Source organism: Petromyzon marinus, chromosome 84 (assembly GCF_048934315.1).
Source record: "Petromyzon marinus isolate PM22_M1 ecotype Great Lakes invasive population chromosome 84, UKy_Petmar_22M1.pri1.0, whole genome shotgun sequence".
Lineage (NCBI taxonomy): Eukaryota > Metazoa > Chordata > Hyperoartia > Petromyzontiformes > Petromyzontidae > Petromyzon > Petromyzon marinus.
Window position 1 is genome coordinate 2,660,546 of NC_133749.1, and position 12,338 is coordinate 2,672,883.

General features: G+C 61.6%; 1 protein-coding gene across 1 annotated transcript in view; it reads right to left on the reverse strand.

Annotated features, from left to right (window-relative positions):
- Positions 1-12,338, reverse strand: part of BAZ1B (bromodomain adjacent to zinc finger domain 1B) — a 33,924-nt gene that overhangs the window by 936 nt on the left and 20,650 nt on the right. The window contains exons 3-8 of the mRNA XM_076057801.1: positions 9,947-10,091; positions 9,100-9,355; positions 5,174-5,304; positions 4,476-4,673; positions 2,724-3,497; positions 6-1,093 (exon numbers count right to left, since the gene is read on the reverse strand). Of these exons, the coding sequence (XP_075913916.1) occupies positions 6-1,093; positions 2,724-3,497; positions 4,476-4,673; positions 5,174-5,304; positions 9,100-9,355; positions 9,947-10,091 (2,592 nt within the window). The remainder of the gene's footprint in view (positions 1-5; positions 1,094-2,723; positions 3,498-4,475; positions 4,674-5,173; positions 5,305-9,099; positions 9,356-9,946; positions 10,092-12,338) is intronic.

Consider the following 12,338-nt stretch of genomic DNA (forward strand, 5'->3'; position numbering starts at 1 on the left):
GAGACGATGATAAGGCCTTCTTGCCGGGAGATGATGATAAGGCCTTCTTGCCGGGGGACGATGATAAGGCCTTCTTGCCGGGGGACGCCGGGACGGCCTTCTTGCCGGGGGATGATGAGACGCCCGTCTTGCCGGGAGATGATAAAACCTTCTTGCCGGGAGACGCGGGGATGCCCTTCTTGCCAGGAGACGCCAACGCGCCCTTCTTGCCGGGGGTCGATGAGACGCCCTTCTTGCCAGGAGATGATGAGACGCCCTTCTTGCCGGGGGTCGATGAGAAGGCCTTCTTGCCGGGGGACGCCGGGACGGCCTTCTTCCTGGCGAGTAACGCCACGACTGTGCCCTTCTTGGCGGACGACGACGCGGCCTTCTTGCCGGACGTTGCCGACGCCGCCTTCTTGCCGGACGTTGCCGCGCCCTTCTTGCCGGACGTTGCCGACGCCGCCTTCTTGCCGGACGTTGCCGCCGCGGCCTTCTTGCCAGACGTTGCCGCCGCCGCCTTCTTGCCGGACGGTGCGGCGGCCTTCTTGCCGGGCGACGCCGCCGCCGCCTTCTTGCCGGGCGACGCCGCCCCGGCGGAAACCGCGGCCCTCTTGGTGGGCGTCAGGAGGAACTTCTTGGCCACGGGAGAGGCTGGCGACGTCATCAGGTTGCGGCAGCCAAGCTGCAGCAGCGTCAGCTGCTTCAGCTTCTTCTTGCCGGGCGCCGCGGCCACCGGCGCCGCCGCGCCCTTGCCGGCCGGCGACGCCGGCGGCTTCTTGGCCTTGCCGGCGGGCGGCGGGGGTTTGGTTTTGCCCGGCGTCGAGGCGGATTTCTTCTTTGCCGTGGCGGCCGCCGGCTTGGGCCGTTGCTTCTTGGCCGTGCCGCCGGCCTCCTCCTCCTCCTCCTCCGCCTTCCGCCGCTGCTTCCTTTTCTTCTTCGTCTCCACCGTTGCCGGTTTCTTGCCGGACGCCGGGCTCTTGGGTTTGGCTTTTGCCGCCGCCTTCTTGGTCTTCTTCTTCTTCTTCTTGGCGGTCGACGGTGACGAGGGAGCGGCGCCGGTGCCGGATTTGACGCCCGTCGACTTGAGCTTTGCCAAGGCCGAGCCGGGCACCTGCGGCAAACCCGCCAACGTCGTCACCGGCACCGTTAACGCCATCGCCAACATCGTCACCACCACCGTCGCCAACATCGTCACCACCACCATCGCCACCATAATCATCATCACCACCACCACCATCATCACCATCACCAACAACATCATCACCACCACCACCAACATAATCATCATCACCACCACCAACATAATCATCATCACCACCACCACCATCACCACCATCACCACCATCACCACCATCATCACCATCATCACCATCATCACCACCATCGCCAACATCGCCACCAACATCATCACCATCACCACCATAATCATCATCACCACCACCACCATCATAACCATCACCAACATAATCATCATCACCACCACCACCATCATCACCAACATCATCACCATCACCACCATCACCAACATCATCACCATCACCATCATCACCATCATCATCACTGCCACCACCACCACCACGAACATCACCACCACCACCATCATCACCATCACCAACATCACCATCATTAACACCATTTCCATCATCATCATTTCCACCATCATCATCATTACCACCGCTAAGATTCACCACTACTGCCATTACCATCACCACCAACGACCACTACCATCATCATCATCATTACCATTACCATCATAATTACCACCAGTACCACCGCCATTACAATCATCACCACTACCAATCACCACTCCCACCATTACCATCATCATCATTACCACCACTACCAATCACCACTACCACGATTACCATCATCACTACCACCATTACCACTGCCACCAGCCTAAAGACACACAAAGGTCCCCCGTGTAGTTTAACAGACTGCTAAGGGCAATGCCCTTAGCAGAACGTAGCAGCACCTACACACACACAAAGATCTCCCAGGTAGCCTCTAGCAGGGCTGTAGGGGCAAGTGCTGTGTTAGTAGTGAGTAGCAGCACCAACACACACACAATGATCCCCCAGGTAGCCTCTAGCAGGGATGTAGGGGCAAGTGCTGTTAGTAGCGAGTAGCAGCACCTACACACACACAGACAAAGATCCCCCAGGTAGCCTCTAACAGGGCTGTAGGGACAAGTGCTATTAGTAGCGAGTAGCAGCACCTACACACACACACACACAAGATCCCCCAGGTAGCCTCTAGCAGGCTGTAGGGGCAAGTGCTGTAGTTAGTAGCGAGTAGCAGCACCTACACACACACAGACAAAGATCCCCCAGGTAGCCTCTAGCAGGGCTGTAGGGGCAAGTGCTGTAGTCAGCAACGAGTAGCAGCACCCACACACACACACAAAGATCCCCCAGGTAGCCTCTAGCAGGCTGCAGGGGGGGCAAGCGATCACCGACAGCGTTCACCGACAGCGATCACCGACAGCGTTCACCGACAGCGATCACCGGCAGAGTTCACCGGCAGAGTTCACCGACAGCGTTCACCGACAGCGTTCACCGACAGCGTTCACCGACAGAGTTCACCGACAGCGTTCACCGACAGCGTTCACCGACAGCGATCACCAACAGAGTTCACCGACAGCGTTCACCGACAGCGATCACCGACAGCGATCACCGACAGCGATCACCGACAGCGTTCACCGGCAGCGTTCACCGACAGCGATCACCGACAGCGATCACCTGCGTGATGGTGGACTTCCCCTTGCGCCTCTCCACCCCGGCCGCGCCCTCCCCTGACCCCGCTCCACCCCTGGCCTTCTTCTTGAGCGACGACGACGACGGAGACTGCCTCCTCCTCCTCCACCGCCTCCTCTGCGACGAGGAGGCGGTGGACGACGACGAGGAGGAGGAGGAGGCCGACGACGACCCGGACCTCTTCCTGGCTCCCGCCTTGCCGCCCCTGGCGACCCGGCGAAGGATCGCGGCTATCGTGTCTCCGTCCGACGAGGTGGTGGACGAGGAGGTGGTGGACGAGGAGGTGGTGGACGAGGAGGAGGAGGAGGTGGTGGAGGAGCTCAGGACGATGGTGGCGATCGCCCCGTTGAGCGACGACGGAACGATCACCATGGGCTGCGCGGATTTCCCGTCCCTCCCCTCTTCCTCCTCATCACCATCCTCCACCTCCTTCCTCCTCCTCTTCTTTCGCCTCATCCTCCTCTTTTCCTCCTCCTGCTGCTGCTGTTTCCTCTTCTGCTGCTTCGCCTTCCGGCTCTTCACCACCTCCTCCTCCTCCGCCTCCTCCTCTTTCGGCCTCCTCCTCTTCTTCTTCACCTGCTCCCCCCCCTCCCCCTCCTCCTCTTTCCTCCTCCTCTTCCGCTTCTTCTTCCCCTCGTCGCCCTCCGCCCCCTTCCCCGCCGCCACCACCACCACCGCCGCATCGCCGTCGTCGCCGCCGACCCGAGACTCGGAGGAACGTCGCTTGCGCTTACGCGGAGACGGTGGCGAGGGAGCGGCCTGCGGGACAAGCGGGCACGCGGGTCGGGGGTGGGTGGGCGTGGTAGTGGGTGGGCGTGGTAGTGGGTGGGCGTGGTAGTGGGTGGGCGTGGTAGTGGGTGGGCGTGGTAGTGGGTGGGCGTGGTAGTGGGTGGGCGTGGTAGTGGGTGGGCGGCCGCGGTAGTGGATGGGCGTGGTAGTGGATGGGTGTGGTAGTGGGTGGGCGTGGTAGTGGGTGGGCGTGGTAGTGGGTGGGTGGCCGCGGTAGTGGATGGGCGTGGTAGTGGGTGGGTGTGGTAGTGGGTGGGCGTGGTAGTGGGTGGGCGTGGTAGTGGGTGGGCGTGGTAATGGGTGGGTGGGTGCGGTAGTGGGTGGGCGCGGTAGTGGGTGGGCGTGGTAGTGGGTGGGCGTGGTAGTGGGTGGGTGTGGTAGTGGGTGGGTGGGTGCGGTAGTGGGTGGGCGCGGTAGTGGGTGGGCGTGGTAGTGGGTGGGCGTGGTAGTGGGTGGGCGTGGTAGTGGGTGGGTGCAGTAGTGGGTGGGTGGGTGCAGTAGTGGGTGGGCGTGGTAGTGGGTGGGTGTGGTAGTGGATGGGTGTGGTAGTGGGTGGGCGCGGTAGTGGATGGGCGTGGGTGGTGGGCGTGGGTGGTGGGCGTGGGTAGTGGGCGTGGTAGTGGGTGGGCGTGGGTGGTGGGCGTGGGTGGTGGGCGTGGGTAGTGGGCGTGGTAGTGGGTGGGCGTGGGTGGTGGGCGTGGGTGGTGGGCGTGGGTAGTGGGCGTGGTAGTGGGTGGGCGTGGGTAGTGGGCGTGGTAGTGGGTGGGCGTGGGCGTGGTAGTGGGTGGGCGTGCGTGGTGGATGGGTGTGGGTGGTAGGTTACGGTGGTGTGGGTAGTGGGGGCGAGGTGGTGGCGGGTGGTGGGGCGAGGTGGTGGTGGGGCGAGGTGGTGGGCGGGTGGTGGTGGGCGGGTGGTGGTGGGCGGGTGGTGGGCGGGTGGTGGCGTACCTTGGGTGGGTAGATCTGGTGGGGGGCGAGGCGGTCGGCAATGGCGTGGCGCCTCGCCGTGCCGGCGTCCACGGCCCAGGCGGGTGGGTCGGCGGTGCCGATGCGCATGGCGTGGTGACGGATGAAGTAGCGCACAAACTCCTTGGTGGGGGGGCGCTCCGTGCGAGACAGCCGTCCCGCTGGCACCCCACTCACAACCTGGGGGGGGGAGGAGGGGGGGGGGAGGTGGGGGGGCGGGGGAGAGTTTAGGGGGTGGAGGAAGGGGAGAGGAGGAGGGGAGGGGAGAGGGAGGAGGGGGGAGGGGAGGGGGAGGGGGGAGGGGGGAGGGGGGAGGAGGGGAGAAGGAGGAGGAGGGGGGAGAGGGGGGAGAGGGAGAAGGGGGGTGGAGGGAGGAGGGGGGAGGAGGGGGGAGGGGAGAAGGAGGAGGAGGGGGGAGAGGGGGGAGGGGGTGGAGGGGGGAGGAGGGGGGAGGAGGAGGGAGAGGAGGAGGGGGGTGAGGGAGTCCAATCACCATCAGTGGAAGCAAGAGCAATAGGCGAGTGTCCAGTGGTGACTTTGCTGCGGTGAATGCAAAGTGGTGAGCGGCGTGGTGAGCGGCGTGGTGAGCGGTGTGGTGAGCGGCGTGGCGAGCGGCGTGGTGAGCGGCGTGGTGAGCGGCGTGGTGAGCGGCGTGGCGAGCGGCCGTGCCCCCTGCTCACCTTGCCCAGGTTGGTGAGCCGCACGTCATAGGTGGTGAGGGGCAGGAGCCGAGGGAGACCCCAGCGCCTCTCGGCTGACCCCCTAAGGGTCGTGGGCAGCTTCCGTGGGGAGCGCCGGGCACACGGCCCTGCTACACGGGGAGGGGGAATAACACAAAGGTCTCACCCCCACTCACCAACCCACTCACCCACCTACCCACCCGCTCATCCACCCACTCACCTGCTCACTCACCCGCTCATCCACCCACTCACCCGCTCACTCATCCACCCACTCACCTGCTCACTCACCCGCTCATCCACCCACTCACCCGCTCACTCATCCACCCACTCACCCGCTCACTCATCCACCCACTCACCCGCTCACTCACCCACCAACTCACCCACCAACTCACCCACCAACTCACCCACCAACTCACCCACCAACTCACCCACCCGCTCATCCACCAACTCACCCACCAACTCACCCACCAACTCACCCACCAACTCACCCACCAACTCACCCACCAACTCACCCACCCACTCACCCACCAACTCACCCACCCACTCACTCCGTGGGGAGCGCCGGGCACACGGCCCTACTACACACGGGGAGGGGGGGGAATAACACAAAGGTCTCACCCCCACTCACCAACCCGCTCACCCACCTACCCACTCACCCACCTACCCACCCGCTCATCCACCCACTCACCCGCTCATCCACCCACTCACCCGCTCATCCACCCACTCACCCGCAAAATCACCCGCTCACATACTCACCAACCCGCTAACTCACCCACCTACCCACCCACCTACCCACCCACTCATCCACTCACCCACCCACTCATCCACCCACTCACCCGCTCACCCGCTCACTCACCCGCTCATCCACCCGCTCACCCGCACACTCACCCGCTCACCCGCACACTCACCCGCTCACATACTCACCAACCCGCTAACTCACCCACCTACCCACCCACCTACCCACCCACTCATCCACCCACTCACCCGCTCATCCACCCACTCACCCGCTCACTCACCCGCTCATCCACCCACTCACCCGCTCACCCGCTCACTTACCCGCTCACATACTCACCAACCCGCTAACTCACCCACCCACTCACCCACCTACCCACCCGCTCATCCACCCACTCACCCGCTCACCAACCCGCTAACTCACCCACCCACTCACCAGCTCAACCGCCCACTCACCCGCTCACTCACCCGCTCATCCACTCACTCACCCGGTCACTCACCAACCCGCCAACTCACCCACCCACTCACCCAGCCAACTCACTCACCCGCTCACCCGCTCGCCCACTCACTTACTCACTCACCCTCACCACACACACACGCGTGTACACACACACACCCGTGCGCGCACACACACGCGTGTACACACACAGACACACCCTCCCAATCCTCACTCACCTACACACACACCCTCCCAAGACACTCACTCACCTACACACACACTCGCCTACACACTCACTCACCTACACACACAACATCCCAAGATACCTACACTCACCCTCCCAAGACACTCGCCTACACACTCACTCACCTACACACCCTCCCAAGAAACTCACCTACACACACACTCACCTATACATTCACATACCTACACACTCACCTACACACACACACACACACCGTCCCCAAGAAACTCACCTCCACACTCACTCACCCTCCCAAGACACCCACCTACACATTCACACCAACACACTCACTCACCTACACACACCCTCCCAAGACACTCACTCACCTACACACACCCTCCCAAGACACTCACTCACCTACACACACCCTCCCAAGACACTCAACTACACACACACGCACCCTCCCAAGACACTCACTCACCTACACACACACACTCCCAAGACACTCACTCCTACACACACACTCCTAAGACACTCACTTACACACACACACTCACTCACCTACACACACACACCCTCCCAAGACACTCACCTACACACTCACTCACCTACACACACACCTACACACTCACTCACCTACACACACACACACACACTCACACCCTCCCAAGACACTCACTCACCTACACACACACCTACACACTCACTCACCTACACACACACACACACACTCACACCCTCCCAAGACACTCACTCACCTACACACACACCACCCCAAGACACACTCACCTACACACACTCCTAAGACACTCACTTACACACACACACTCACTCACCTACACACTCACCCTCCCAAGACACTCACCTACACACACACACCCTCCCAAGACACTCACCTACACACTCACTCACCTACACACACACTCCTAAGACACTCACCTACACACTCACTCACTCACCTACAAACAACAAAGATCCCCCATATAGCCTTAACAGACTGTAGGGGCAAGTGCTGTTAGCGAGCACCTATGAAGGCCGGAACGGTACACGAGGGGGTGGGTGGCCAGCACCACGCCCGACCGCCTTTGTCTCCCTAGTGGCGATGTTTACACACTGCACCAGGTACTCATTTGAGGCTGAGTCGACCTAGGGGAGGCCCGGGACCGGTTCAGATAATCGTCACTGGTGTTGGCCGTGAGCGGGAATCGAACCCGGGTCGCCAGGTTCATAGCGCAGCGCGCTAACCGCTACACTATCGCTCCCCACGATCGCTCCCCTACACACACCTACACACACACCTACACACTCACTCACCTACACACACACTCCTAAGACACTCACCTACACACTCACTCACCTACACACACCTACACACACACACTCACACCCTCCCAAGACACTCACTCACCTACACACACAAACACACTCCCAAGACACACTCACCTACACACCTACACACACACCTACACACTCACTCACCTACACACACACTCCTAAGACACTCACCTACACACTCACTCACCTACACACACACTCACACCCTCCCAAGACACTCACCTACACACACACAAACACACTCCCAAGACACTCACCTACACACACACAAACACACTCCCAAGACACTCACCTACACACACACACACACTCCCAAGACACTCACCTACACACACACACACTCCCAAGACACTCACTCACCTACACACACACACACTCCCAAGACACTCACTCACCTACACACACACACACTCCCAAGACACTCACTCACCTACACACACACACACACTCCCAAGACACTCACTCACCTACACACACACACACTCCCAAGACACTCACTCACCTACACACACACACACTCCCAAGACACTCACTCACCTACACACACACACACTCCCAAGACACTCACTCACCTACACACACACACACTCCCAAGACACTCACTCACCTACACACACACACACTCCCAAGACACTCACTCACCTACACACACACACACACACTCCCAAGACACTCACTCACCTACACACACACACACACTCCAAGACACTCACTCACCTACACACACACACACTCCCAAGACACTCACTCACCTACACACACACACACTCCCAAGACACTCACTCACCTACACACACACACACTCCCAAGACACTCACTCACCTACACACACACACACTCCCAAGACACTCACTCACCTACACACACACACACTCCCAAGACACTCACTCACCTACACACACACACACACTCCCAAGACACTCACTCACCTACACACACACACACACTCCCAAGACACTCACTCACCTACACACACACACACACTCCCAAGACACTCACTCACCTACACACACAAACACCCTCCCAAGACACTCACTCACCTACACACACTCCCAAGACACTCACTCACCTACACACACACACACTCCCAAGACACTCACTCACCTACACACACACACACCCTCCCAAGACACTCACTCACCTACACACACTCCCAAGACACTCACTCACCTACACACACACACACACTCCCAAGACACCTACACTCACCACCCTCACCCCACCCCGTGTCCTCACCATCTTCTCTGCTCTTGTCCACCTCCTCCACCTCCTCCTCCTCCTGGCCGTGCCCATTGGCGGCCGCGCACGACAGGGAGGGCCGAGGTGAGGGGGGGGCGGTGGTGGTGAGGAGGCGGGGGGCTCCCGCCCCCCTCTCACCGCCGTTGGAGGAGGGAGGGGGGGCGGCGCCCCCCTCCACCCCCTCCCCGCTGGGGGGGTCCGGGGCCGGGTGGACGGCCAACACGGTCACCTCCAAAGGCTCCCCCTTGCCCGCCTGTGGTGAGGGCAGAGGAGAGGTGGGGTGAGCGTGGAGGGTGAGCGTGGAGGGTGAGCGTGGAGGGTGAGCGTGGGGGGTGAGTACAGGGGAGGGTGAGCGTGGGGGGTGAGCGTGGGGGGTGAGTACAGAAGTGGGGTGAGCGTGGGGGGTGAGCGTGGGGGGTGAGAACAGGAGTGGGCGAGCGTGGAGGGTGAGCGTGGGGGGCGAGTACAGGGGAGGGTGAGCGTGGGGGGTGAGTACAGAGGAGGATGAGCGTGGAGGGCGAGCAAGCGAGCGAGGAGGGTGAGCGAGGAGGTGAGCGAGCGGGCGGGTGAGCGAGCGGGCGGGTGAGCGAGCAAACGGGCGAGCAGGTGAACGAGGAGGTGAGTGAGTGGGCGAGAGGGCGGGTGAGCGAGCGAGCGGGCGGGTGAGCGAGCAGGTGAACGAGGAGGTGAGTGAGTGGGCGAGAGGGCGGGTGAGCGAGCGGGCGGGTGAGCGAGCGGGCGGGTGAGCGAGGAGGTGAACGAGGAGGTGAGTGAGTGGGCGAGAGGGCGGGTGAGCGAGCGAGCGGGTGAGCGAGCGGGCGGGTGAGCGAGGAGGTGAGCTCACCAGCATGTGGCAGGCCTCCCCCACGGCGAGCTGGGTCATGATGAGCGTGTGAGCTGACTCTGTGAGTTTGTCGAGCGAGGCGGTGCTGTGATGAACCAGCGACAGCACCGGCACCTCAAACCACACGGGGAACTCTTCGGCGAGCCTGGAGACGCACGGGGAGAGACACGCAGGGAGACAGACACGGTGAGACACACGGTGAGACACGGGGACACACACACGGTGAGACACGGTGAGACACGGTGAGAGACACGGTGAGTGGAGAGACACACGGGGAGAGACACGCGGGGAGAGAGACACGGTGAGACACACACAGTGAGACACGGGGACACACACGGTGAGAGGAGAGACACACGGTGAGAGACACACGGTGAGACACGGGGACACACACGGTGAGAGACACACGGTGAGAGACACACGGTGAGACACGGGGACACACACACGGTGAGAGACACACGGTGAGAGAGACACGGTGAGAGGAGAGACACACGGGGAGAGACACATGGCGAGAGACACACGGTGAGAGACACACGGTGAGACACACGGTGAGAGACACACGGTGAGACACGGGGAGACACACGGGGAGACACACGGGGAGACACACGGGAGAGACACACGGGAGAGACGCGGGGAGAGACGCGGGGAGAGACACACGGGGACACACACACGGGGAGAGACGCACGGGGAGACACGGGGAGAGACATACGGTGAGACACGGGGAGAGACACACGGTGAGAGACACACGGTGAGAGACACACGGGGACACACACACGGTGAGAGGAGAGACACACGGGGAGAGACACACGGGGAGAGACACACGGAGAGACACACGGTGAGAGACACACGGTGAGACACACGGTGAGACACGGGGAGAGTCACACGGTGAGACACGGGGAGAGACACACGGGGAGAGACACACGGGGAGAGACGCACGGGGAGAGACGCACGGGGAGAGACGCACGGGGAGAGACGCACGGGGAGAGACGCACGGGGAGAGACACACGGGGAGAGACACACGGTGAGACACACGGTGAGACACGGGGAGAGACACACGGGGAGACACGGTGAGAGACACACGGTGAGAGACACACGGTGAGAGACACACGGGGAGAGACACACGGTGAGACACGGTGAGAGACACACGGGGAGAGACACACGGGGAGACACGGTGAGAGACACACGGTGAGACACACGGTGAGACACACGGTGAGAGACACACGGGGAGACACACGGGGAGAGACACGCGGTGAGAGACACGGGGAGAGACACACGGGGAGAGACACACGGAGAGAGACACACGGAGAGAGACACACGGAGACACACGGAGAGAGACACACGGAGAGACACACGGTGAGAGACACACGGGGAGAGACACACGGTGAGACACGGTGAGAGACACACGGGGAGAGACACACGGGGAGACACGGTGAGAGACACACGGTGAGACACACGGTGAGACACACGGTGAGAGACACACGGGGAGACACACGGGGAGACACACGGGGAGAGACACGGGGAGAGACACGCGGTGAGAGACACGGGGAGAGACACGCGGGGAGAGACACGCGGTGAGAGACACGGGGAGAGACACGCGGGGAGAGACACACGGGGAGAGACACACGGGGAGAGACACACGGGGAGAGACACACGGGAGAGACACACGGTGAGACACACGGGGAGAGACACACGGTGAGAGACACATGGGGAGAGACACATGGTGAGACAAACGGTGAGAGACACACGGTGAGAGACACACGGGGTGAGACACACGGGGTGAGACACACGGGGTGAGACACACGGGGTGAGACACACGGGGTGAGACACACGGGGAGACACACGGGGAGAGACACATGGTGAGACACGGGGACACACACACGGTGAGAGACACACGGTGAGAGACACACGGTGAGAGACACACGGTGAGAGACACACGGTGAGAGACACACGGTGAGAGACACACGGGGAGAGGCACACGGGGAGAGACACACGGGAGAGACACACGGTGAGACACACGGTGAGACACACGGTGAGACACGGGGACACACATACGGTGAGACAAGGGGAGAGACACACGGTGAGAGACACACGGAGAGACACACGGTGAGACACACGGTGAGAGACACACGGAGAGACACACGGTGAGAGACACACGGAGAGACACACGGGAGAGACACACGGGAGAGACACACGGAGAGACACACGGAGAGACACGGGGAGAGACACGGTGAGAGACACGGTGAGAGACACACGGTGAGACACACGGTGGGAGACACACGGAGAGACACACGGGAGAGACACACGGAGAGACATGGGGAGAGACACGGTGAGAGACACACGGTGAGACACGGGGAGAGACACACGGGGAGAGACACACGGGGAGAGACACACGGGG